Here is a 26,624-nt window from a genome sequence, read left to right on the forward strand (position 1 = left end):
TTTGGTGAGACAGGAGAATCACTTCAGAATGCCTCCAGTCACCTTCCAGGCAGCTGTGCAACTGAGCCAGAAGAGGCATAACCAGGGCCCCACTAGAATGCAGAATAGGGGGCGTGGCCTTAATGCTCCAAGCCCATTGGCCAATGAGAAAGATGAAAGGGAAAGGAGGCGTGGTTGAATCACTTCAACCCAGGAGACAGAGGTTGCAGTGAGCCAAGCTCACACCACTGCATTCCAGCCTGGGCAACAGAGCAAGACTCCATCTCAAAAGAAATAAAATAAAATAAAATACAAAATAAGAACACAAAGCTTTCAATTTAATAAGCACTTAAAGCTCTTTACTGGTTTAAAACAAATATAAGGCCCATTTTTCTAGAATCACCTGGCCTAAGCCTTGCAAATGAAACTTAATTTCTCACTTGATGCTTAGCTATGACTTGCAATCATGAAAACCAAGAATTGTGTTATGTCACTGTGTTTTGCTTGTTACCTGAATTCCACACTAGGCTGGGATCAAGGGTTGAATCTTTCATGATTTTCTCCATAACCTGTGTGCTTCTTATCCCAGACCAAATGAAGCTTTTTTCTAGAGTTCTACAATTTACAGTTAATAGACAAGAGTGGTTCTCAGTAATGTAGTCTCTGGACTAGCAGCACCAGCAGCACCTGAGAACTTTTTATAAGTGCAAGTTATCAGGCCCCACCCTGGACCTGGTGCATCAGAAACACTGGCGTAGGGCTCAGCAATCTATGCTGCAGTAATCCCTCCAGGTGTTCAAGAACCTCTGGCATACGGCAGGTAGAAAAATGTGTTTCCTTCTCTAGGTCCAAAGCCAGGGATACTATATGTTCTGTCTTGATATGAAACAATGACATGTAATTAAGACACATAAATCTCCTTCCTACTCCCACCCTCCATCCAATGTGTTTTATTTTTATGAGTTCAATAAGAAAATAAGTGGCAATCAGAGATTTAGTCTAAAACATATATTTACAAGTGTCAGTTCTCATCCAGCCTGATCTCATACAAAACAATTTACATCCTCTTATATCTCAAGTTTTAAAAAAGTAACTTCACAATGTAAGACTCAGACACACTAGGAGTTCCATAATAAAACACCAAGTAGATCAGAATGTCCAACCTTACTAGAGAAGAAAAGTGGAATCATTGGCTATATTTTCAAATTGCATTCAACAAGAAATTTAAGTTTTGAATTTTTTTCACCTTCATACTTACAAGTTAATAGAATTAAACCAGAATATGCCATTCTTTCAAATCCTCAAGCCAGGCAAAATTTTACTGTATTACTTCTGGCTTTCAATGAATATAAAGCAGACTCCTGGTAGGCACATTTTGTATACCTGCAAAGATGCAGAACTGAACAGTTCCATCTGTTCAATATTAAAACAAAAGTCCTGTAAACCTCGGATGGTGAGTGTAATACTTCAGCACTAGCACCAAAGCCTCAAATATGAAAAGATACCAAGAACACCACTAGCAAACAAAAGTGAGCTCTTGGCTGGGAGCACTAGTTCATGCCATAATCCCAGCACATTGGCAAGCCAAGGTGGGAGGATTACTTGAAGTCAGGAGTTCAAGACTAGCCTGGGCAGCATAGCAAATTCACATCTCTACAAAAAATTTTTAAAAATTAGCTGGGCATGGCCGGGCGCGGTGGCTCAAGCCTGTAATCCCAGCACTTTGGGAGGCCGAGGCGGGCGGATCACCAGGTCAGGAGATCGAGACCATCCTGGCTAACACAGTGAAACCCCATCTCTACTAAAAATACAAAAAATTAGCCGGACGTGTTGGCAGGCGCCTGTAGTCCCAGCTACTCGGGAGGCTGAGGCAGGAGAATGGCATGAACCCGGGAGGCGGAGCTTGCAGTGAGCCGAGATCGCGCCATTGCACTCCCGCCTGGGAGACAGAGCAAGACTCCGTCTCAAAAAAAAAAAAAAAATTAGCTGGGCATGGTGGCACACACCTGTAGTCCTAGCTACTTGGGAGGCTGATGTAGGAAAATTGCTTGAGCCCAGGAGTTCGAGGCTGCGGTAGCTATGATCATGCCACTGCACTCCAGCCTGGGTGACAGGGCAAGACTTAGATAATTACAGTCTGTCCTACTCCTGTTTACATTAAAATCACTAAGTTAAAATGCTTTCAATCAGCAGGATAAAAATTAAGTGAAATATGACTTTGGAGGTTGGCCAGAAAATAGACAATGGAGAAACAGGCACTTCCCACAAGAATAAAAATGGCCAATAAAAGCATGTAAAAAAAAGATTCAAAAGCACTAGAAACTAAAGAAATGTAATGAAATGTAATGAAAACAATGAGATTTTCTGCTTAAAGACTAGCAAAGAGGACAAATGGAAGGGGGAAACTGGAGCTCTGTCTCTGTTGCTGGGAGTATAAACTGAACCAATTTTCCTGCAGTATAATTTGAAAATTTCTGTTAAAAACACTAAAACTGTTTTATGTTATTTTCCTCCAGAAATTCTACCTCTATAAATTCAGTCCAAAAATGCTTGCTCGAGTCCATTAAAATGTATATATAAGAAAATTTACTTCTAGGTTGGCAATGATTAACTTAATATACATCCAGCTATTAAAAATGGCGATGCCAAGGATATATTTACTGCCATAGAAATTTACTGCCCAAAACAGTGACAAAAGACTATATGTTATGATACTACTTTTAAAAATGTTTATATGCATAAAGAAGTATAAAAACCAACAAACCAGAATGTTTTGAGTGGCAAAATTAAAGACTTTCCTTCATATTTTGTCTTCCAAATTATTACAAAAGAATGTGATTTTCTTTCTTTTTTTTTTTTGAGATGGAGTCTTGCTCTGTCACCCAGGCTGGGGTGCAGTGGCACGATCTCAGCTCACTGCAACCTCCGCCTCCTGGGTTCAAGCAATTCTCCTGCCTCAGCCTCCTGAATAGCTAGGATTATAGGCATGCACCACCACACCCGGCTAATTTTTGTATTTTTAGTAGAGACGGGGTTTCACCATAATGGATAGGCTGGTCTCAAACTCCTGACCTCATGATCCACCCACTTCGACCTTCCAAAGTGCTGGGATTACAGGCATGAGCCACCATGCCCGACCTCTAAGAACGTGATTTTCTTTACAATCAGAGAGAAGTATTATTTTCATTTATTTATATTTAAGTTTTTTTATTTTCCTTATTTTTTCTCATGTATGTATCACATGCAGTCTAGAGAGCTTGAATCCCTGCCTCTTGAGGTGAATCGGCCTATTTCTGTCTCTATAAATTTGCCTTTTCTGGACATTTCAAATCAACAGAATTATACAATATGTGGTCTCATGTCTGGCTTTTTTACTTAGCTAATGTTTTTGAGGTTGATCCATGACATGATATGTTTTGGTAGTTTGTTCCTTTCATTACTGAGTAGAAGTCCATTGATGGATATAGCATATTTTGTCAGCAGAGAGCCTTTTAAACTTGGATTCCAACTTCCTGTGGTCTAAATGAAACCCTCAGAACACAGGACTTACAGGCGAAGCTGCTGTATATGTCAACATAACTACTTATCAGAACCAGCTTTGTCATCAGGAGCCTGAACTGCTGCAGGAATTTTCATCATTTTGCAACTTCACTTTTTTTTTTTTTTTTTTTTTTGAGATGGAGTTTCGCTCTTTTTGCCCAGGCTGGAGTGCAATGGCACGATCTCGGCTCACCTCAACCTCTGCCTCCCGGGTTCAAGTGATTCTCTTGCCTCAGCCTCCCGAGTAGCTGGGATTACAGGCATGCACCACCACGCCTGGCTAATTTTGTATTTTTTAAGTAGAGACAGGGTTTCTCCATGTTGGCCAGGCTGGTCTCGAACTCCTGACCTCATGTGATCCATCCGTCTTGGCCTCCCAAAGTGTTGGGATTACAGGCATGAGCCACCCCGTGTCTGGCCTGCAACTTATGTTTTACAAGCAAATTTTGTGCTACTACATGTCAGGACTTTTGAAGCATCTGATACATCCATTTAATAAGTATGAGCATGTGGCTGAATGGACAAGAAAGTGAAACTGTCCATGCTACATTGCATATTTTTTCCTCCCCTAGACTGGACCAGGGAATCTCTCAACTTTCTAGAGTATCCTGTCTCCATTTACAAAGCTGAGCAGTATTAAAGATCCTGCTGCCTTTGTTAGGCAGAGTTGGAGGGGAGGCCCAACAGCAATGGTGGAGAGGAAAAAGAGAGTGGAGCTTGTGGAACAGGAAGCCCCCCCAACACCCAACACCAGGGTCCGTGCAGGACTCCCAGCTGTTGAGGATGCTGTGGATGGGGAAGTGCTGATGGTGTCACCAGGCAAGCCTAGCACCTCCAATGGGCCCAGAAGGTCTTGACTTTGGACCCTTACCCCTGTTTCACAAGTGTTTAAAAGCTGTTTTTGCTTTTGTTATTTTCCCGAATACTCATTACTTAGTAGGTAGTTATTAATCTTTCTTTGGGAGAGGGACAGGGCTTTAAAACTGAAGAACATAATTTTCATTAAAATATCAAAAATAGAAAAAAGTTACTTTAGAAACAATTTGCTATATAAACCAAATGGCAGCTGTTGAGAATCTCAATAAAATGTTAAATGCATTTGCTGCTTTTAAAAGAAATAAAGAAAAAAAAATAGATGAAATAAAGAAAAAAACGCATTTGCTGTCAGTGGTACCCTTTTACCTAAGGTTGGCAATGTGTCATCATACTGTGGTGGGGGGGTATGTGTGGTGTATATGTGTGAAACTTCATCTCAGGATAGATCACAGTCTTAGTTGCAGTTTTCCTTCCAAATAGGGTTACAAAGTAGTAAAACATGGACTTGGAAGTGACAGACCTGAGTGAATCAGCACAGCTTTAAAAAAATCCAATAAAACTAACTTTTAATAATCCTTAGATTGGTTTTTGAAACAATAGATATAATTATTTACTCTAAGCATCTGGTTATGATTTTGAAACAATAATACATACTGTCTCCACCTTTTTTTTCTTTTTTTTTCTTTTTCTTTTTTTTTTTTTTTTTAATGGAAACAGAGGTTTCATCCAGAAAACCCTACTGACTTTTTTTTTTTTTTTCGGACATGGTCTCACTCTGTTGCCCAGGCTGGAGTGGAGTGGTGGATCTCAGCTCACTGCAGCCTCAACCTCCCACCTCAGCCTCCCCAGCAGCCGCAACCACAGGCACCACTGTGCCCTGCTAATTTTTTATATTTTTTGTACAGATGGGGATTTTCCATGTTGCCCAGGCTGGTCTCAAACTTCTAGGCTCAAGCGCTTCACCCACTTCATCCTCCCAAAGTGATGTGACTACAGGCATAAGCCACTGTGCCCAGCCTGCAGTGACTTTTTAAAACATAAGTTGAAGCATCTCTTCTTAACTCCTTTAATTGGAGGCATCACTTCTCTCATTCTCCTCATCTTTAGTGTTCTCCCAGAGTTCACTGCTGACTGGATGTACAACATATATTTCAAAGTCAAGGCTGGGTGCTGTGGCTCACGCCTATAATCACAGCAATTTGGGAGTCAGGGCAGGCAGATCGCTCGAGTCCAGGAGTTCTAGACCAGCCTGGGCAACATGGCGAAACCCTGTTTGTATTAAAAATACAAAAAATTGGGCGTTTCCGGGAGCGCCGCGTGGAGTTGGTGTCGGCCGCTTTTGGCATGGCGGCCTTTTCCGGCCTGGCTGGGCCAATCCTGTCGCTGAACCCACAGGAAGATGCGGGTTTCAGAAGGAGGTGGCACAGGTTCTGCGCATAACCCGGCGAAAAAAACAAGAACAACTTACTCCTGGAGTGGTCTATGTGTGCCACCTACCTAACCTACTGAACGAAACCCAGATCCTTTCATATTCCTCCCAGTGTGGCACTGTTACAAGCTTCAGACTATCCAGAAAGAAAAGGACTGGAAATAGCAAAGGCTATGCATGTGTGGAGTGTGAGTCTGAGGATGTTGCCAAGATAGTTGCTGAAACAATGAACAACTACCTGTTTGGTGAAAGACTCTCGGAGTGTCATTTTATGCCACCTGAAAAAGTACAGAAAGAACTCTTTGAAGACTGGGATAGTCTGTTTAAGCAGCCATCATATCCATCAGTGAAACGGTATAATCAGAATCGGCACTTACACAAAAGCTGCGGGTGGAGGGGAGATTTAAAAAGAAAGATTACTCAGGAAGAAATTAGCTTAAAAAGGAATTGATTATGATTTTCCTTCTTTGATTTCACAGAAAACAGAAAGTATTTCAAAAACGAATAATTGGACATCTACAAAACGCCAGGTTTGCCGGGCGCGGTGGCTCACGCCTGCAATCCCAGCACTTTGGGAGGCCGATGTGGGTGGATCACCTGAGGTCAGGAGTTCGAGACCAGCCTGGTCAACATGCTGAAACCCTGTCTCTACTAAAAAATACAAAAATTAGCCGGGCATGGTGTCGGGCACCTGTAATCCCAGCTACTCGGGAGGCTGAGGCAGGAGAATCGCTTGAATCTGGGAGGCAGAGGTTTCAGTGAGCCGAGATCACGCCATTGCACTCCAGCCTGGGCAACAAGATCGAAAGTCTATCTGAAAACAAACAAACAAACAAACAAACAAAACAAAAGGCCAGGTTTTACGTAAGAAGAAGCAAAATTTTTTAGGCACTCTTGACACTCCTGAGAAGACTGTGGATAGCCAGGGCCCCACACCGGTTTGTACATCAACATTTTTGGAGAGACGAAAATCTGAAGTGGCTGAAATGAACGATGATGATGAAGATAACAAAATAGTTTTCAAACAGCCCATATCCTGTGTAAAAGAAGAAATACAAGAGACTCAAACACCTACACATTCACAGAAAAAAAAGATGAAGAAAAAGCAATCAGTGATTTTCAATGTATTATATATAATATTTCTTCTGAAAAACATAATATTTTTATGAGAAAAAAATACAAAAAATTAGCTAGGCATGGTGGCTCATGCCTGTAGTCCCAGCTACTCAGGAGGCTGAAGTGGGAGGATCACCTGAGCCCAGGAAGTTGAGGCTGCTGTGAGCCATGATCATGCCACTGCACTCCAGCCAAGTCAAGTCATTACATTTATCTTAACCTATTCTAGGCTGGCTTAAGAGGGATTTGTATTAAGAATACGATAGGCAATCTCATAGACATCTAAGTACAGAACTCAATATATGACCACACCATGGAAGGACTATGCTGGGAGGTGATTTTTCTCTCCTGCATGCCTTCACTCTGGACTTCTGCTCCATGCTTGTGCTTTGCTTTGCAGACGGACATTCGGCACGTGCTCCAGGCTCCTCCAGCCTCTGAGGCTTTGGCTTGCCCTGGCAGTACCCCTGGTTCCAGTGTTACTGGACTTTTCCATACAGATGCTCCTCTGCAAAAAATCTATCGAACACTCTCTGTGTCATTTCCAATCGGCAGGATAGAGAATCTGATCTGCCTAGCAGTGGGGGTGGGAGTTCCCTAGTTGTCCCTGGATTTGTAGTGCTGCCCTTTCCAGAAACTCTAGGAGGGGCCAGATATCCAAAAAGAGGGTGTGGGTGGGGAATCAGTAGTACAGTCTACTTCAACAAGAAAGTATAAAGTAAAGGTGGTGGCTCACGCCTGTAATCCCAGCACTTTAGGAGGCCGAGGCAACCGGATTACTTAAATTCAGGAATTTGAGACCAGACTGGGCAACATGGCAAAACCCCATCTCTACTAAGAATACAAAAAATTAGCTGGGCATGGTGGCACATGCCTGTAGTCCCAGCTACTTAGGAGGTTGAGGTGAGAGGCTTGCTTGAGCCCAGGAAGTTGAGGCTGCAGTGAGTTGAGATCACCATGCCACTGCACTCCAGCCTGGGTGACAGAGTGAGACCCTGTCTCAAAAAAAAAAAAAAAAGTTTAAAGTAGAAGCATCTCTATGCATGATTGAAGTCATGCTTTCCATATATTTTTTTCCAACTTGCCTTTTTCCTCTCTAAAATACTGTACCTTAAGCTTTTCCCTGTTATCAAGTACTCATAAGCATTATTTGAATGGTTGTATCAGAATCCATTATCTGGACTCATTGTCATTTATCCATCTGCAGTTGCTGGAGATACTGCCCTTTCTGCCACACTCAGTCACCCTTCTGACCTTGCTCTGTGTCCAGTTATCTACTAATACACATACTGGTCATTTAGGACTTATAGTTAAGAATAAATAGTTATCATAGTTCCTAACACTTCAAAAAGAATGTATCTTCCTAAAAATAGAATGGCTTGGTGGTTATGATAATTTTAAAGCAAAATAGACAAATCGATATTGAAGTTAACGTTTTGCTTTCTTCTTGTATCTATTTTTCACTTCTCTGTGATTTTGATGGGTACAGTTTCATTTGGAAGGATTTTTATTTCAAAATAGAAATAGCATATGCCATGAGAATGGGAACTCTGAAAGGTTCAACTTTCTAGTCATTAGTTTCCTAAGATTGTCACAAAAGCTACTGATAGTCAATCATGATTGGCCTGTAGGGAAAGTGAGTTAACATTATGTACAACTTAAGCACTTTACTTTCTATCAGCTATGGAAAAATAAGTGGTGTGTTTGGAAAAGTATTGGGGTAGGAGTTAGGAAGCTTGACTGTTAGTCCAACCCTGCTTCTTCAGCTGAGCACACCTAGGCAATAACTCAGCAGCTATTTCTTAAATACCTAATGAGTTTCAGACTTTGCTGTTGGTCTGGGAATACAGACATAGATACTGCATTCATGATTCTCCAAGGCTCCCCTCCTCACCCCGGCTCACAGTGAGCTTTCTTATGCATTGTGTAAATTTCTCTCCTAAGAGGCCCAACTCTCTCTCCAACCTGCTTCCTAGGGCAGTTGTGAGGATCAAATGAGAGAGGATATGGATGAAAGCAAATTGTAAATGATTTTAAAATGCAATAAAAATATGACCCATGGAAAAATATTTAAAGATCCTTAGAATTTTAAACAGCACATTAGCCTGAGTTCTCTATGATTTTTATTTTAAATAGATATGAAAATTTTACAATGGACCACAGATATGGTTGAAAATCTTGGCTTGATTATTCTCTGAGAAAATGATACAGTGGCTTGTGTGATGAATTTTCTAAAATTGCCAGCCAAAAAAGAAAAACAAAACCTTTTTTGAGTTGAGTCAAAGGAACGATGACTGTGTAATGGAGAAATGTTTTGTGTTCAGTAACAGCTTGCCTTTGATTCCACCTGCAGCATATCAGGAGTGATGAGATCTGTGTGCAGGTGACTGACCTTTACCTGGCAGAAAATAATAATGGGGCCACCAGAGGCCAGCCGAACACTCAGAACTCAAGGAGCCTCCTGGAGTCAACGTATCAGCGGAAAGCCGGGCAGCTAATGTCAAATGAGAAATGCTTTAACGTGAGAGTTGCTCATGTAGTCAAAGACCTTGCTGGTGACAATGTAAGTTGTTAAAATTCTCTGAACCAGAAGTTAAAGCCAGCCTACTTTGACCCCGTGATTCTACTCCTGAATTTTTTTTTTTTTTTTTTTTTGAGGCAGAGTCCCACTCTGTCACCCAGGCTGGAATGCAGTGGCATGGTCTTGGCTCACTGCAACCTCTGCCTCCCGGGTTCAAGCAATTCTCCTGCCTCAGCCTCCCGAGTAGCTGGGATTACAGGTGCCTGCCACCATGCCTGGCACATTTTTTTGTATTTTTAGTAGAGACAGGGTTTCACCGTGTTAGCCAGGATGGTGTCAATCTCCTGACCTCGTGATCTGCCCACCTCGGCCTCCCAAAGTGCTGGGATTACAGGCATGAGCCACCATGCCCAGCCCTCCTGGAACTTTATTTAGAGTTCCTAATGAGTTCATCAGAGAAACACAAAGTGGAAGTAACTATCTTCCTGGACAATCTACTTTGTTTCTTTTTTGGCCTTGAAAAGAAACAAACAAACAAAAAGAAAACTAGTTATATATGATTTTTACAGTTGCGTATTCTTCTTTTTCTCTGAACATTTTTCATAGTATGCTTTGTAAATATTATTGTTAGAAAAATGTTGGTACATGAAATCCATGGTCATGGTCATTACAGAAAAGAAAACGTAAGCTGGGCGCGGTGGCTCACGCCTGTAATCCCAGCACTTTGGGAGGCTGAGGCGGGCGGATCACGAGGTCAGGAGATCGAGACCATCCTGGCTAACACAGTGAAACCCCGTCTCTACTATAAATACAAAAAATTAGCCGGGCGAGATGGCGGGCGCCTGTAGTCCCAGCTACTCGGGAGGCCGAGGCAGAAGAATGGCGTGAACCCGGGGGGCGGAGCCTGCAGTGAGCCGAGATCGCGCCACTGCACTCCAGCCTGGGCGACAGCGAGACTCTGTCTCAAAAAAAAGAAAACGTAGGCCTGGCACACATGTAATCCCAGCACTCTGGGAGGCCAAGGTGGGCGGATCACTTGAGAACACCTTGGGCAACATGGCAAAACCCCATCTTTGCAAAAAATACAAGAATGCAAAAATTAGCCAGGTATGGTGGCTTGCGCCTGTAGTCCCAGCTACTCAGGAGACTGAGGTCAGAGGATGGCTTAAGCCTGGGAGGTCGAGGCTGCAGTGAGCCCTGATCGCATCACTGCACTCCAGCCTGGGTGACAGAGCAAGACCCTATCTCAAAAAAATAAAAGAAAAAAATGCAGATAACCAAAAAACATCACCTTAAAATTCTTTCCTGAAATTACCATTGATGACATTTCTAGACTTTTCAATGCTTGAGTATATATTTTGAAAGAGTTTATACTGGACAAATGGTCTTTAACTTTTTTTTGTTTTGACACAGGGTCAGGCTCTGTTGCCCAGGCTGGAGTGCAGTGACGCAGTCTTAGCTCACCACAACCTCTGACTCCTGCGTTCAGGCGATCATTGTGCCTCAGCCACCCTGGTAGCTGGAATTAAAGGCATGTGCCACCATACCGGCTAATTTTTGTATTTTTAGTAGAGATGTGTGTCAGATCCCAGGGTCCAGGTCCTGCCCATGCTGAAGTCTGAGGGGAGTGGGTGGGTAAGCAGAAAGAATATTCCGGGGGACTGTAGGCAGGTGAAAAATAGTTTTATTCAGCAGCAGCTCTCATTAACAGCTTTTTTACACTAGCTGTCTTATTAGCAGCTTACTCTTAACACTGTTAGCCCTGTCTTGGCTGCTTGAGCCAGCTGCCCCCACACACAGCTGCGCAGCCGACTTTCCCTTGCCTTCAGGTTAAGCAGCTTAACTCTTTCTCTCTGGGCACGAGCAAGCCCAGCTGTGTCCTGGCTCCCTCCCGTCGGTCTGCAAGATGGACAACTTTGGCTCTCTCTTTCTCTGGGTGCCAGCACGTCCGTCATGTCAACCCATGTGTGGCTAGCCATGTGTACTACAATGACTTTCCTAAAAAAAGAACTGGCTGGGCATGGTGGCTCATGCCTGTAATCCCAGCACTTTGGGAGGCCAAGGCGGGTGGATCACGAGGTCAGGAGTTCAAAACCAGCCTGGCCAACATGGTGAAACCCCATCTCTACTAAAAATACAAAATTAGCCAGGTGTGGTGGCACATGCCTGTAGTCCTAGCTACTTGGGAGGCTGAGGCAGAATAATTGCTTGAACTTGGGAGGCGGAGGTTGCAGTGAGCCAAGACCATGCCATTGTATTCCAGCCTGGGCAACAGAGTTAGACTGTGTCTCAAAGAAACAAAAAAAAGAGCTCTGCAGTTTCAATTATACTCATTTAACCCTTTAAAAAATGTATTATAATTAGATATGTACCAAGGTTTAGTGTACCCTTGAAAAATACTGGCTTGAGATTTTGGCCCAAATCTGTCCCTGTCTGCCAGAACTCCTTCTAAATACAGATCTGATAATGTTGTTTCTCTCTTTTATTAATGACCAAAGCCAGCAGTTACTGAGAAATAAGTGGCAGTAATTGTACTAAGCATTTTACACGCATTCTCTCACTGAAACCCCACAACAATCCTGTGATTATCACTCCTATTTTACAGATGAGGAAATTGAGGCTGGGTGAACTCAGCCCTATGGCTAGTGTCAGGGCCTGAATCCAAACCTGGAGAGTCTGTCTCCAAAGCCTGAGGTTAACCTTGAAGCAATCTGCTTCCTTCACGGGCACCAGGTATGGAATAAATTCCTAACTCCTTGGGAAGGCATTCAAGGCTTTTCCCAGTCTGGTCCCAGCTATTTTTTGAAACTCTCCTCTGCCCTTCCTCCCACCACTGTGCAGTCCACACCACTCAGTTCCCAATACACAGTGTCCCTCTACTCTTCAATACCTTCGTTCATGCTCTTCCCTCAGGTCCTGTCTCTTGTTCCACATGCCCTATCGAACTTTTTTTTTTTCTTTTTAGGCAGGGTCTTGCTCTGTCACTCCGGTTGGAGTGTAGTAGCACAGTCATGGCTCATTGCAGCCTCAACCCCCTGGCCTCAAGTGATCCTCCTACCTCAGCCTCCCGAGCAGCTGGGACCACAGGCAAGGGCCACCACGCTGGGCTAATTTTTTTTTTTTTTTTTTTTTGAGACGGAGTCTCGCTGTCACCCAGGCTGGAGTGCAGTGGCGCCATCTCCGCTCACTGCAAGCTCTGCCTCCCAGGTTCGTGCCATTCCCCTGCCTCAGCCTCCTGAGTAGCTGGGACCACAGGCGCCCGCTACCATGCCTGGCTAATTTTTTGTATTTTTAGTAGAGACAGGGTTTCACCGTGTTAGCCAGGACGGTCTCCATCTCCTGACCTCGTGATCTGCCTGCCTCGGCCTCCCAAAGTGCTGGGATTACAGGTGTGAGTCACCGTGCCCGGCCTATTTTTTTTTTTTTAAGAGACGGGGTCTCACTATGCTGCCCAGGCTGGCCTCAAACTTCTGCCTTCAAGCCATCCTCTTACCTTGGCCTCCCAAAGTGCTGGGATGACAGGCATGAGCCACTACGCCTGGCCACTTGTCAGACTTTCTACACAGCATCTTCAAGGCTCTGTTCAAATGTCACCTCCTGGCAGGGTGCAGTGGCTCACGCCTGTCATACCAGCACTTTGGGAGGCCAAGGTGGGCAGATCACTTGAGGTGAGGAGTCCAAGACCAGCCTGGCCAACATGGTGAAGCCCCATCTCTACTAAAAATACAAAAAATTAGCTGGGCGTGGTGGCAGATGCCTGTAATCTCAGCTACTTGGGAGGCTGAGACAGGATAATCGCTTGAACCCAGGAGGCAGAGGTTGCAGTGAGCTGCAATCATGCCACTGCACTCCAGCCTGGGCGACAGAGCAAGACTCTGTCTCAAAAAAAAAAAAAAAGTATCTATTCTTTGACCCACCAATTCTAATTCTGGGAATTCTAAGGAAATGATAAAATTATATGTCAATAAACAAGACAAAAAAGATTCGCTAAAAGAGGTTTATCACAACACTGGTGAAAATTTAGAAATGACCTAAATGTCCCACAACAAAAGAATAATTATATAGCTCACTGCAGCCTTGAACTCCTGTGCTCAAGGGATCCTCCTGCCTCAGCCTCCTAAGTAGCTGGGACTACAGGCAACTGCTATTTTTATAGGTAAAAAATGGTCAGATATATGGTTCAATCTAATATTTGACTTCATACAACAAAATAATATTGTATTCCATAAAACAAAATATGAGGTGGTTACTTTAAGTGATGTAAAGATATTTATTGTCAAAATATATTCATAATACATGTAAGAAAGAATGTATACCTGAGTGTACAGTATAATCCCAATATTATTTTCATTATTATTTTTATTTTTTGAGACAGAGTCTCTGTCATCCAGGCTGGAGTGCAGTGGTGTGGTCTCGGCTCACTGAAACCTCTGCCTCTCCAGTTCGGGTGATTCTCCTGCCTCAGCCTCCCAGGTGGCTGGGATTACAGGCCTGTGCAGCCACACCTGGCTAATTCTATTTTTTTTTTCAAGTTTAGAATTCCTGGCTTATTGAGAAAACTTCATAATGAAAACTTCAATTGCCCTTTTCCACAACTTACAAAATAATAATGTGATATTTAAAATGGATTGTTTTTCATTATGTAAGTAGAAATGGTAAAAAATAGTAATAACCCACTTGATGCATCATATATATGCTATTCAGGGAAACTCAAATCCCTGAATTCTCCTGTGGCATGTTTTACATCAGACATTTTAAATCTGTTTACCAAGAAAGACCAGGATTTTAACTATATGTAGGTTTCTACTTACAGTTGCAATCTATCAGAAGCCTGTCTATATGATTAGAGCCCAGATAAACCTGAAGTTTAGAAAAGCAAGCCATTTTTCTCCTTAGGCTGTTTTAGTGGCACTTTTGTGACAGGAATGGCTCTCCTAATCCTTTAGTACACAACTTAACCAGATCTATCAGTCATGATAAATTAGACTGATATATCTAATCTATCAGTCCATCTTTCAGTCCAGTTACTCTGGTTCTGAACCTATAAACACAAAACACTACAGATTTATTAATATAGCATTTTCCAACACCCTAACCCTATACAGAACTTTAAAAGATAAAATTTCATCTAAATATTTCACACCTAAGAAAGCCTTACTAACCACGGCAACAGGTTTGGACCACAAAACAATACTTTCTTAGATGATATATAGAGTCAACATGAAGCTTAGCAAAAATGAATTAGTCAAGGCTGGGCACGGTGGCTCACGCCTGTAATCCCAGCACTTTGGGAGGCTGAGGTGGGCGGATCATGAGGTCAGGAGATCGAGACCATCCTGGCTAACATGGTAAAACCCTGTCTCTACTAAAAATACAAAAAATTAGCCGGGCGTGGTGGCAGACGCCTGTAGTCCCAGCTACTCAGGAGGCTGAGGCGGGAGGATAGCGTGAACCCGAGAGGCAGAGCTTGCAGTGAGCCGAGATCATGCCACCACACTCCAGCCTGGGAGACAGAGTGAGACTCAGTCTCAAAAAAAAAAAAAAAAAAAAAAAAAAGAATTATTCAGGATATTAATGAGAAATTCTCACAAACAATAAGCATTTAGGAAACTATTTTGCTTCCTTAAATAGTTTGAAGGCTTGAAAAAAAGCTTTATTTTGGTATTTCTTTTAGAATGTTTGGTCATTGACAATTTTTGTTTGTTTTGAGACAGAGTCTTGCTCTGTTGCCCAGGCTGGAGTGCAATGGCACAATCTCGGTTCACTGGAACCTCCACCTCTCTGGTTCAAGCGATTCTCCTGCCTCAGCCTCCCCAGTAGCTGGGACTACAGGCATGTGCCACCATGCCTGGCTAATTTTTGTATTTTCAGTAGAGACGGGGTTTCACCATGTTTGCCAGGCTGGTCTTGAACTCGTGACCTCAGGTGATTGGCCTGCCTCCTCCTCCCAAAGTGCTGAGATTACAAGCGTGAGCCACCACACCGGGCCAGTCACTGACAATTTTTACCATTACCTTCCTCTTCTACTTAGCCCTTAACAGACCCAGTCCATTCTATTTGGAAATAACAAGAACTTGATCCGATTATTAAATCTTGGAAACCATCTCATTTTTACCTTACAAAGTGTTAAGTTTCATGTTCATATTCTCTTACAAATGTAGCATAAATGTTATGGGTAGATACAAGGAAATATTGGCATAGTATAGGTAACTAGTGAAAAGACACAACTTCACAAAACATAATAAAAGATGAACATGAAACTGTAACACTACTTTAAAAATATTTTCTCTCAAATTATTTTAGCATTTTTGACCAGTTTGAGAATATGAACACTGCCAAAAAATAGGTTCAAAGTAGCCTAGAGAAACAGTTTCTTCTTTTTTTTAATTTTTAATGTTATTATTATTATACTTTAAGTTTTAGGGTACATGTGCACAATGTGCAGGTTTGTTACATACGTATCCATGTGCCATGTTGGTGTGCTGCACCCATTAACTGGTCATTTAGCATTAGGTATATCTCCTAATGCTATCCCTCCCCCCTCCCCCCACCCCACAACAGTCCCCGGAGTGTGATGTTCCCCTTCCTGTGTGCATGTGTTCTCATCGTTCAATTCCCCCCTATGAGTGAGAACATGTGGTGTTTGGTTTTTTGTACTTCTCTAAAATATTTATAGTTTTACATTCAAGTTTATCATCCCGTTCGAGTTATTTTTATATAAGATGTGAGATTTAGGTCAAGGATTATTTTTTGGCCTTTCGGTGTCCAGTTGTTTCCACTTGCTGAAAAGGCTAGCTTTCCTCCATTGAATTGCTTTTGCACCTTTGTCAAAAATCACTTGGTCCTATTTATGCGGATCTATTTCTGGATTTTCTGTTCTATTCTATTAATATTTGGGTCTGTCCCTCTGCCAGCACCACACAGTCTTGATTACAGAAGCTGTATAATAAATTTTGCAATCCGGTAGAATGTTTTTTTCCACTTTATTTATTTATTTTTTGGTTGGCAGTGGCGATTTTCTCCCACACTCATTCCCAAGTTAGGCGGATGTGTAGAAGTACCTGGGCTTGGTATTGCCCAGGAGGTCATCTTTCTAGCTGGGGAGGCAGCAGCAGAAGAAAGCACAGCCAATGAAGATAATCGTGGCTGCCCACCCAAAGCCGTAGGCCCAGTTATAGATGTAAGTGACAGCGGGGGTTGGCATGAAGGTTGAAGGTTGAGTGTACTTCACGGGGTAAATTACCAGGGAGATGATCTGGAACACAGCAGCCAAGGCAAGGAGACCTCCAATCACTCTTAGGAAGACAAGTATCTGGGGTACACACAAGACGAAGAAGAAGGAGAGGATGAAACAGATCACCAGGATGCTGAAGCCCTGGAAGAGCATGGCAGCCGCTGCTCTACCCCACGCGTACTCCATGAGGCTCTGGCAGCCGTCCTCTTAGGACGCGCTGCCGCCGCCGCCCTCGTGACAACATCTCCACCACAGCGAGGACGTCTGGACGTGGTCGCTCGACTGCAGCCAGCCGCGGCCGGCCACGGCGATGATGTCGAAGGCGATGGCGCTGAGTAGGAGCAGGGTCAGGATCCAGCGGCAGCGCTCGCAGGCCAGGCCGCAGCGGATCGTGTCGACCGGCGGTGTGGTGTCGAGCGGAGCCGAGCGGAGCCAAGCGGAGCCGAGCAGAGCGGGGCGGAGGAGCGCGCGGGCCCGGGCGGCGGCTGGGAGTCGCTAATTCTCGTATTTTTAGTAGAGACGGGGTTTCAACATGTTGGCCAGGCTAGTCTGGAAATCCTGGCCTCAAGTGATCCACCCGCCTCGGCCTCCCAAACTGCTGGGACTACAGGCGTGAGCCACCGCGCCCGGCACAGTATTATTCTTTCGTGCTTGTCTTAAAGTTGTGCATATGCTTAGGAAAATGTTGGTAGGATAGTAACTCTTCAGTGGTGGGATTAGCGATGACTTTTGTCTTTTTCTTTAATGAGTATATATTACTTGTGTGAGAGATGAAGTAAACCAGGAAGAAGGGTAGCCATGGTATTTGAGATAGAGCATTGGAGGTGTTTGAGCTGGAGTCTGTCACCCACGGTGAAGTGCAGTGGCACAATCTTGGCTCACTGCAACCTCTGCCTCCCGGGTTCAAGCAATTGTCCTGCCTCAGCCTTCCCAGTAGCTGGGATTACAGGTATCTGCCACCACACCCAGATAATTTTTGTATTTTTAGTAGAGATGGGGTTTTGCCATGTTGGCCAGGCTGGTCTCAAACTCCTGACCTCAGGTGATCCACCTGCCTCACGTGGTGGCTCACGCTGTAATCTCAGCATTTGGGGAGGCCGAAGCAGGCAGATCACCTGAGCACAGGAGTTTGAGACCAGCCTGGCCAAGATAGTGAAATCCTCTCTACTAAAAATAAAAAATTAGCTGGGTGTGGTGGTGCATGCCTGTAGTCATAGCTACTCGGGAGGCTGAGGAATGAGAATCGCTTGAACCTGGGAGGCACAGGTTGCAGAGAGCCAAGATTGAGCCACTGTACTCCAGTGTGGATGACAAGAGCGAGACCCTGTCTCAAAATAAATAAAAATAAAGGCCAGGCATGGTGGCTCACACCTGTAATCCTAGCACTTTAGGAGGCCGAGGCAGGCAGATCACTTGAGGTCCGGAGTTTGAGACCAGCCTGGCCAACATGGTGAAACCCCATCTCTACTAAAAACACAAAAATTAGCTGGGCATGGTGGCAGACACCTGTAATCCCAGCTACTCGGGAGGCTGAAGCAGGAGAATCAGTTGAACCTGGGGAGGAGGTTGCAGTGAGCTGAGATTGTGCCACTGTACTCCAGCCTGGGCGACAGAGTGAGAGTCTGTCTCAAAAATAAATTAAAAAACAAAGTTTTAAGAACAGCCTTTAGGTTTCTATAGCCCATTGTGAAAAGGGTATGGCATGATCAGATGATTTGCATGAGTCAGAAATGCAAGTCTAAACAATCAAACAGCATGTAACACATCTTTAACAATTAAAAATAAATACCATAACAAAACCATAAAAATATTGATAAGCTTCTACTATGAACTACATGATAGTGACAGGGCAGTGAGAGCAAAGGTCCTATCTGCCCACTGTTGTATTACCTGCATCTGGATCGTAGAATTTTGCTTGGCATGTGATAGGCCTTTGTCATTTTTTTTTTTTTTTTTTTTTTGAGACGGAGTCTCGTTGCCCAGGCTGGAGTGCAGTGGCGCAGTCTCGGCTCACTGCAAGCTCCGCCTCCCGGGTTCACGCCATTCTCCTGCCTCAGCCTCCCGAGTAGCTGGGACTACAGGCGCCTGCCACCGCGCCCGGCTTATTTTTTTTTATACATTTAGTAGAGACAGGGTTTCACCATGGTCTCGATCTCCTGACCTCGTGATCCGCCCGCCTCGGCCTCCCAAAGTGCTGGGATTACAAGCGTGAGCCACCGCGCCCGGCCAGGCCTTTGTCATTTATACTGAGAACAGATGCTCAAGTTATCAGTAATAATTGATAAAAGCAACAGTAACCAGTATTTTAATTGCTGTAATTAGACATTTGAAATAGCACTAAGATTCTACAGAATGGCAATGACTGAGTTGGAATGTAGGTGTTTTCATTAATGTCCTACATATATTTAAATTCTGAGTAGCCATTTTTACTGGTAAATTGTGAAAGCAGAACATGGTTCTCTCAGGTTCACAGGTAAACCATCCCACCAGAGCACTAATGAGAAGACTGCTACATTTTACTTTATTTTGCTTGTAAGGAAAATCAATTGACTAAGCTGTCCCCCAATTTCTGGTTATAGATGTATTTCTAAAACAATCAGTAAATTAACAAAATTATGGCAGACAGTGCCATATTCCTGGAATTCCAGAAGCCCTGGATTAATGATGAGACCAGAGTTAAGTCCCAGCACTGCCACTTATTGGCAGCCATCTTAAAGTCTATTTCCTTATTTGTAAAAGGGACCTCTTAATCTGGGATTGCCTACATCATGGCACCATTGTAGAAATCTGGTTAACATAATTGAAGATTAATTTTATTTAGAGATGGGGGTCTCACTGTTACCCCAGGCTGGATGGTGCACATAGCTCACTGCAGCCTCAACCTCCGAGGCTCAAGCGATTCTCCCACCTCGGCCTCCCAAGTAACTGGGACTGTAGGCACATTCTGCCATGCTCAGCTCTTAATCTAAACTTTAAAAGGTGGCTAGAGATTATAAGGGCCCTAAAGCCTTTGCCTGCTTTGTATTTTCTGCCAACCCCTCATTTCCCAATCTCTGCCAGAACCCCAGCAACTAAGAGAAAGGCGTCCAGTTTTTGGTTGTCAGAATCCATCACTAAGCAGGATGCTCTGCACAGAGCCCTTTCCTGGGAAATTCCTCTGGTTCCATCTCTCTCCCAATGTTTACTGATCAGGGATCCTTCCTTTCTGCCTTTGTCCTTCCCTCACTCTCCAAGGTTCACAGGTAAACCATCCCACCCCAGAGAGCACCAAAAAAGCAGACTGCTACATTTTACTTTATTTTGTTGTAAGGAAAACCAATTGACTAAGTTGTCCCCAAAATGTTAGCGTTCACTGATCAAGAAGGAAATGAGGTCAGAAGGCAAACTTTTCACTTCCTCTCAAACATAAATTGCAAGTATCACAGAAAATTGTAACAACACATGCAACATGGGCTGGTTTTCAACATACAGAGAACCCAAGCAAGAAGAGTGAGTACTGAAGGTCTACAGAGGTCAGACTGGGAGCACTACTACAGGAAGTTTGAATCTATCCACGCAGCTCTTTCCTCCCACAGTCCAGGCTCAACACTTCTTCCTATTCCAAGGTGGTTTATCCATATGCAGAAATCCAGGCTGTTCCATATATATTAATACTTGCCCAGCTGTGTTTCACGAGGCATCTCCACAAGCCAAGCCCCGACTCAAATTCTGTACAGGAAGTTCCCGTTGCTGTCAAAGAACTCTCGGCCCCTCTGCACTACTTTGCTGCTGAAGTTACCTGGCTCCTCTGCCTTCAACTCCTCCAGCTTCTGCTCACTTGGCAACGCACAACTGCCAGTTCTTCTGGTGCTCTCAGAATCACTGGAGTACTTCTGCAGCTCTCTTGGATGACCTAGGGGTGCAGCAACAGGTACAAAGCTCTCCTCCAGGTCCTGGATTTCTTTATTTCTTCCCTTCCATCTCCTTGGTGTATTTGTCCTATGAGTGTCTGATTCCATCACTTTCAAAGCTGTGCTGTTATTCGGGTCTTTGGATGAGGCTTCATGCCCTGGCATAAGCAAAGGGCCTGATACAGAGTGGCCTGCAGGGAGCAGCTTTGAGGTATTTCCAGAGCCCCGGAGCTGCTGGAGCGAGTGGGCAAGTCCAGCTTTCTTAAGGACTTTTTGATCCTGCTTCAGCTTCCGCTCCAATGTGGGTACAAACTTGCTTTTTAAAACTCTTCGGATCACATCAGTGCTGACATCAAAGCCTTCAGCCAACCTGGGAACTGACCAGGACTCTGGAAATTCCTCACGTAAATACCTACGGGAAGAAGGAGCAGGTTTGCAAGCTGTGAAGAAGTCTCCTATCAGAACATCTAACTCGCAATACCTATGATAAAGAAGAGGGGTTGAGGCCTGGCATGGTGGCTCACACCTGTAATCCCAGAACTTTGAGAGGCCGAGATAGGCGGATCGCTTGAGCCCAGGAGTTCGAGACCAGCCTGGCCAACATGGTGAAACCCAATCTCTACTAAAAATACAAAAATTAGCTGGGCGTGGTGGCTCATGCCTGTAATCCCAGCTACTTGGGAGGCTGAGGCACAAGAATCGCTTGAACCTGGGAGGTGAAGATTGCGGTGAGCCGAGATCGCACCACTGCACTCCAGCCTGGGCAACAGAGTGAGATTCTCTCAAAAAAACAAAGAGAGCTTGAAAAACCGCAAATGTAGTCCCTATCTTGTGCTAGCTAAATGGCTGTGTTCCATTCCTGTGTGTCAACAGCAACACCTGACCACTGTCAGTCAGGTCACTTCATTTCACACCAACTCAGCTCCTCTCACTGACATCTAATACCACATTAGATCCTGGGGATGCAGGAGGACTGACCTTCCCTTTACGTAGTTTGGAAGTGGGGACAGACGCAATGAATGACATTACAGTAAAGTATGTTATAGCACAGGATGCAAAGACAGCACCCCAGGAGGGAGACCCAGATATAGGGAATAAGAACACTTACAGCCAGGCCCAGGAATTGCTTCATGAAGTCCAAGCTAGAGTTGGTCTGAAAGGATGAAAGGAGTAATGAGCTGGCAGAAGGGAGGAGAGAAGGAGAGATGAAAGGTATTGATGATAAAGTGAATAGCTCGTGAAATGCAAAGCGGCAATCACCTTTGTTGGGAACTGACAGTGAGGGTAAGAGATAGATCACACTTAGGGGTCTGGAGTTTATCCCAAGGCAACAGCAAGTCAAGGAAAAATTTTAAGCAGTGGAATGCCACAGATACATTTTCATTTTGAAGATCAACCTATAGCCTGGCACAATGGCTCACTCCCAGCACTTTGAGAGGCTGAGGCAGGAGGATTGCTTGAGCCCAGGAGTTTGAGACCAGCCTGGGAAACAGTGAGATCCCATCTCTATTAAAAAAAGAGAAAAAGGAGTTCAACCTAGTGGTAGTTTTTCAGTGACAAAAGTATAGGCAGAAAGATTGGTCAAGAGGCTTTTACAGTAATCCAGACAGCCTCAAGTGAGACAGTCAATGGAGCATAGGAGGAAAGTGGCTGAGAAATATTTTAGGAAAGTCAAATAGTACAACTTGGTACTAAGGGACTAAATATTGGGGGAAGAAGCATCAAGGCCAAGATTCAGGATTTTAGCTTGGGTAATTAGTAGGTTATAGGAAAAACAGGAACAGAATGAAGTTGTCAGGGAACAACGATGAATTCTATTTTGTACATGCTGAGTTTGAGGAAACTGTGATATCCAAAACAGAGATGTCTGGTACACAGTTGAATATATGCCTTCAGAGTTCAGGAAAAAAAATATGAACTGGAGATGACAGATTTGGAAGTCATAAACCAATAGCAGGGGTGACTGAGTGGCTAGCATCAGGCAGGGAAATATGCAGAGTGAGCTAAAATGACAAGGACACAACTCTAAGAAATAACAATATTTAAGATATAGGAGGTAGAAGAGGAGCCCAGGAAGGAAACTGAGAAAAGCAGCCCTAAAAACAAAGAAAAAAAAAAAAATCAGAAGGGCATGATACCCTGGAGTCAAGGGAGAATTTTAAGAAAGCAGTTCACGGCACATGTACACCTATGTAACAAACCTGCACATTCTGCACATGTACCCCAGAACTTAAAGTAAAATTAAAAAAATAAAAATAAAAAAAGGCTGGGTATGGTGGCTCATGCCCACTTGTAATCCCAGCACTTTGGGAGGCCGAGGCAGGCAGATCACTTGAGGTCAGGAGTTCAAGACCAGCCTGGCCAACATGCTGAAACCCAACCTCTACTAAAAATACAAAAAAAAAAAACTCAAAAAAAAAAACAAAAAAAAAAAACAAAAAAACCCCAAAAACCTAGCCCGGCGTAGTGGTGTGCACCTTTAATTCCATCTACTCGGAAGGCTGAGGCACGAGAATCACTTGAACCCAGGAGGCAGAGGTTGCAGTGAGCCAAGATCGTGCCACTACACTCCAGCCTGGCAACAGAGTGAGACTCTGGCTCAAAAAATAAATAAATAAAAAAATAAAAAAAAGAAGAGAGATTCAGTGTCAATAAATAAATAATAAATAAATAAATGGGGGGGGTGGGGGGAAAGAAAGCAGTTTCAGCTGGGTGCAGCAGCTCACACCTGTAATCCTAACACTTTGGGAGGCCAAGGCAGGCAGATCGCTTGAGCTCAGGAATTGGAGACCAGGTTGAGCAACATGCCAAAATCCTGTCTTTATTTAAAAAAAAAATTTTTTTTTTAAATTTAAAAGGCAGTTTTTACAAGGGCAAATGCTGCTGAATTATTAAGGAAGCTAAAGACTAAAAAGTGTCATTTGAGCCTAGCACTGACGAAGTCACTGATGGATTTAAGGAGAGCAGTTTTATTGCAGTGACACAAACAAACAAACAAACAAACAAAGGGTAGGCACCCTGGGAACCAGCTGGGAACAAAAGAATGAGAGAGAGCTTTAGGTTGAGGACAGAGGTCCCTGAGTAATCTTACGCAGGGAGGGAGAAATATGACCTAAAGCATACAGAGAATTGGTCCCAGACAAGTGAAGGGCTCCCATTTCCTCTGAGATGGGAGTAGAGTATAAGTTTGAGAGTAGTAGGCAAAGAGGTAGACCAGGAAGCTGAAAGTTCTTACTTAATGGACGGTTTTTTTTTCTCTTAAAAAGACATTTATTGACGACAAAAAAGGGAGATAAGCAGGAAGGTAGAAGGTTTGAAAAAGCTATTGCTGAAGACAGGAGATAGAGGCCGGCATGGTGGCTCATGCCTGTAATCCCAGCACTTTGGGAGGCCGAGGTGGGTGGATCACCTGAGGTCAGGAGTATCCTGAGGTCAGAAGTTTGAGACCAGCCTGGCCAACATGGTGAAACTCTGTCTCTACTAAAAATACAACAATTAGCCAGGTGTAGTGGTGCATGCCTGTAATCCCAGCTACTCGGGAGGCTGAGGCCCAAGAACCTCTTGAACCTGGAGGCAGAGGCTGCAGTGAGCTGAGATTTCACCACTGCACTCTGGCCTGGGCGACAGAGTGAGGCTGCCTCAAACAAAAAACAAACAAACAAACAAAAAAAGAGGACATAGACCTGACTGAGGACCCAGAAGGTGCTACAGGCTCACAAAATCTTGACCAGCTCTACAGAACCCCCTTTATTTTAAATTTCAATTCCAGAGTAGTTCTGATGGAAATGAAAAATAGTACATAATGTATGTAGGGCTACTTAGCAATATTTATCAAAATGCAAATGCATGTCTTTTGACCTGGCAACCTTACTTCTGGGAATGTATATAACAAATATTCCTGGCAGGTATGTAGAATGATACATATACATAGTTATTCACTGGGGCACTATTAGTGAGCAACAGAAATGGAAACAACCCAACTAAATGCCCACAATAAAAGACAGGTTAAATAATGCATTCTGGCCAGGCGTGGTGGCTCACGCCTCTAATCCCAGCACTTTGGGAGGCCGAGATGGGAAGATCAGTTGAGGCCAGAAGTTTGAGCCCAGCGTGGTCATCATAGTGAGACCCCCATCTCTGTCAAATAAATAAATAGGAGAAAAAATTGTTTAAAAATTAAAAACCACTGTCATATACTGCCTCAAAAAAATACAATAACACCATCTATAAAAAAGAATTGAGGGCCAGGCACAGTGGCTCACTCAGGGCACGGAGCCTGGTTTTTGGTAGAGAAAAACTATTAAAAATAGTACGGCTGCACACAGTGGCTCATGCCTGTAATCCCAACACTTTAGGAGGCTGAGGTGGGATGATCGCTTGAGCCCGGGAATTGGAGACTAGCATGGGCAACATGATGAGGCTGTCTCTACAAAAAATAAACAAAATTAACCAGGCATGGTGGCATGAACCTGTAGTCCCAGCTACTTGGGAGGCCGAAGTGGGAGGATGGCTTGGGCCCAGGAGGTAGAGGCTGCAGTGACCTGTGATCACATCATTGTACTCCAGCCTTGGCGACAGAGTGAGACCCCCATTTACCAAAAAAAAAAAAAAAAAAAGTACCCACAGTAGTGTGGGTGGGACAAATAATTCTCAATGTGTATACCATGTTATACTGTTAGGATGTTCAGCCACATGTGATACTTTACCTACTCAAAACAAAAAAACTTAAAATCTCTTTTAAGCTTTCCTAAATTATAGATCCTCTCTTCAGAAAAATGCACCTAACTATGGAAGCACCAGCATCCCTATACCTTAGGTTGGGAACGTCATGATCTACATTGTGACAAACGTTGTGATGTCTGCAATTTACTATTTAAAAATTTCAGCAAAAATGAACCAACCACGTCATAACGTTAAAAACCATTAAAACCAGGCGGAGCGCAGTGGCTCATGCCTGTAATCCCAGCACTCTGAGAGGCCGAGGCGGGCGAATCACTTGACGTCTGGAGTTCCAGGGGATGGCGAAACCCCGTCTCTTTAAAAAGCAAAACAAAACACTATTAAATCTAGATAATGAAAGGTTTAGGGAAGTTCGTTATATTACTCTACTTTTCTGATAATAAATATCAATGACAAAAAGTAAACGAAAATATAAAAGCAGTATCAAAAAAGCCAAACCCGTGTTCTGGGCTCCAGTATCCTTCACTTCTCGTCACAGCAGATACAAACAACGTATCCTGAGTCTTACCGGATCTGCTCCATGGCTTCCCACGTCAGGGTCCTGGGCGGGGCACCAGGCGCCTCCATTTGCCTCCGAGTTTTCTGGAATTGGATTGCTTTTTTCTGTCGTTTCAGGGTGCTGGGGGGACAGAACCAATGGCAGAAGCCATGCGTGGAAGCCGAATCAATGTTTGAAGAGTCTCAGGCTAAATCATGGAGCGCCCAGCCCTCTTCTCTATGATTGCAAGGGCAACCGGGCCATGTTGCCGGCTTAGAGCTGCTCTGTACACCCAGAAAACTAACACCTAGAACAATAACTGCCTGTAAGCATGCCGAACTCTCTAAACTGACGATGAAATACGTCACTAATGAAGGGATCAGTGGTCCCAGGGGAGCTGAACACCTGACGCTGCGCCCCTAACAACGGGTAAGAAGAAACAACGGCCGCTGCGCAAGCAGCGGCAGGACACCCGGCGCCAAGGGGGCGCGGCCTGGGGCGCCGGGGCGCGAGGCCCTGCTTCAAGCTGAGGGCCCGGGGAGAAGCCGATACCTCTCCACCTCCTGCAGCTCCCGTTCCTCCGGCTCCCAGTCGGAATCGGGGTCCGGCTCCCGGCCAATAGGGCCTGGGCCTGCCACCCCCCGGGTCGCGAACCCACAGCGAGCGACGGCAGCGCAAACGCGCCCGCCCAGCAAGACACTCAGCGTAACCGCCATGTCGACGCAAACCAGCCTTCTGCAGTCGGCTAGAAAACAGCAGCGGAAGTAGCCGGGTAAGACCGGAAGTGGAAGAGGCGGGCCGGAAGCTGGGTAGTAGCAAGTATTTCCCGCTTCACTTGGTGAGGGTAAGATCTGGGCCCACGCTGTTCAGTGGCCCACCGT

At 44.3% G+C, this 26,624-nt stretch overlaps 1 protein-coding gene and 2 pseudogenes across 1 annotated transcript; 1 reads left to right on the plus strand and 2 right to left on the minus strand.

Annotated features, from left to right (window-relative positions):
• The first annotated feature begins 5,679 nt into the window (after window positions 1-5,679).
• LOC129482070 (MKI67 FHA domain-interacting nucleolar phosphoprotein-like) lies at window positions 5,680-7,052 on the plus strand (annotated as a pseudogene).
• A 9,317-nt stretch (window positions 7,053-16,369) lies between these two features.
• LOC129482077 (p53 apoptosis effector related to PMP-22-like) lies at window positions 16,370-18,531 on the minus strand (annotated as a pseudogene).
• A 1,382-nt stretch (window positions 18,532-19,913) lies between these two features.
• NGRN (neugrin, neurite outgrowth associated) lies at window positions 19,914-26,609 on the minus strand. Its single transcript, XM_055277227.2, has 3 exons — window positions 26,296-26,609; window positions 25,774-25,884; window positions 19,914-20,937 (listed from the first exon to the last, which is right to left on the minus strand). Exons 1-3 carry the CDS (start codon window positions 26,457-26,459, stop codon window positions 20,337-20,339), a joined length of 876 nt encoding a protein of 291 aa, XP_055133202.1. The 5' UTR covers window positions 26,460-26,609; the 3' UTR covers window positions 19,914-20,336.
• Window positions 26,610-26,624: the final 15 nt, after the last annotated feature.

Source organism: Symphalangus syndactylus, chromosome 5, assembly GCF_028878055.3.
Source record: "Symphalangus syndactylus isolate Jambi chromosome 5, NHGRI_mSymSyn1-v2.1_pri, whole genome shotgun sequence".
NCBI lineage: Eukaryota > Metazoa > Chordata > Mammalia > Primates > Hylobatidae > Symphalangus > Symphalangus syndactylus.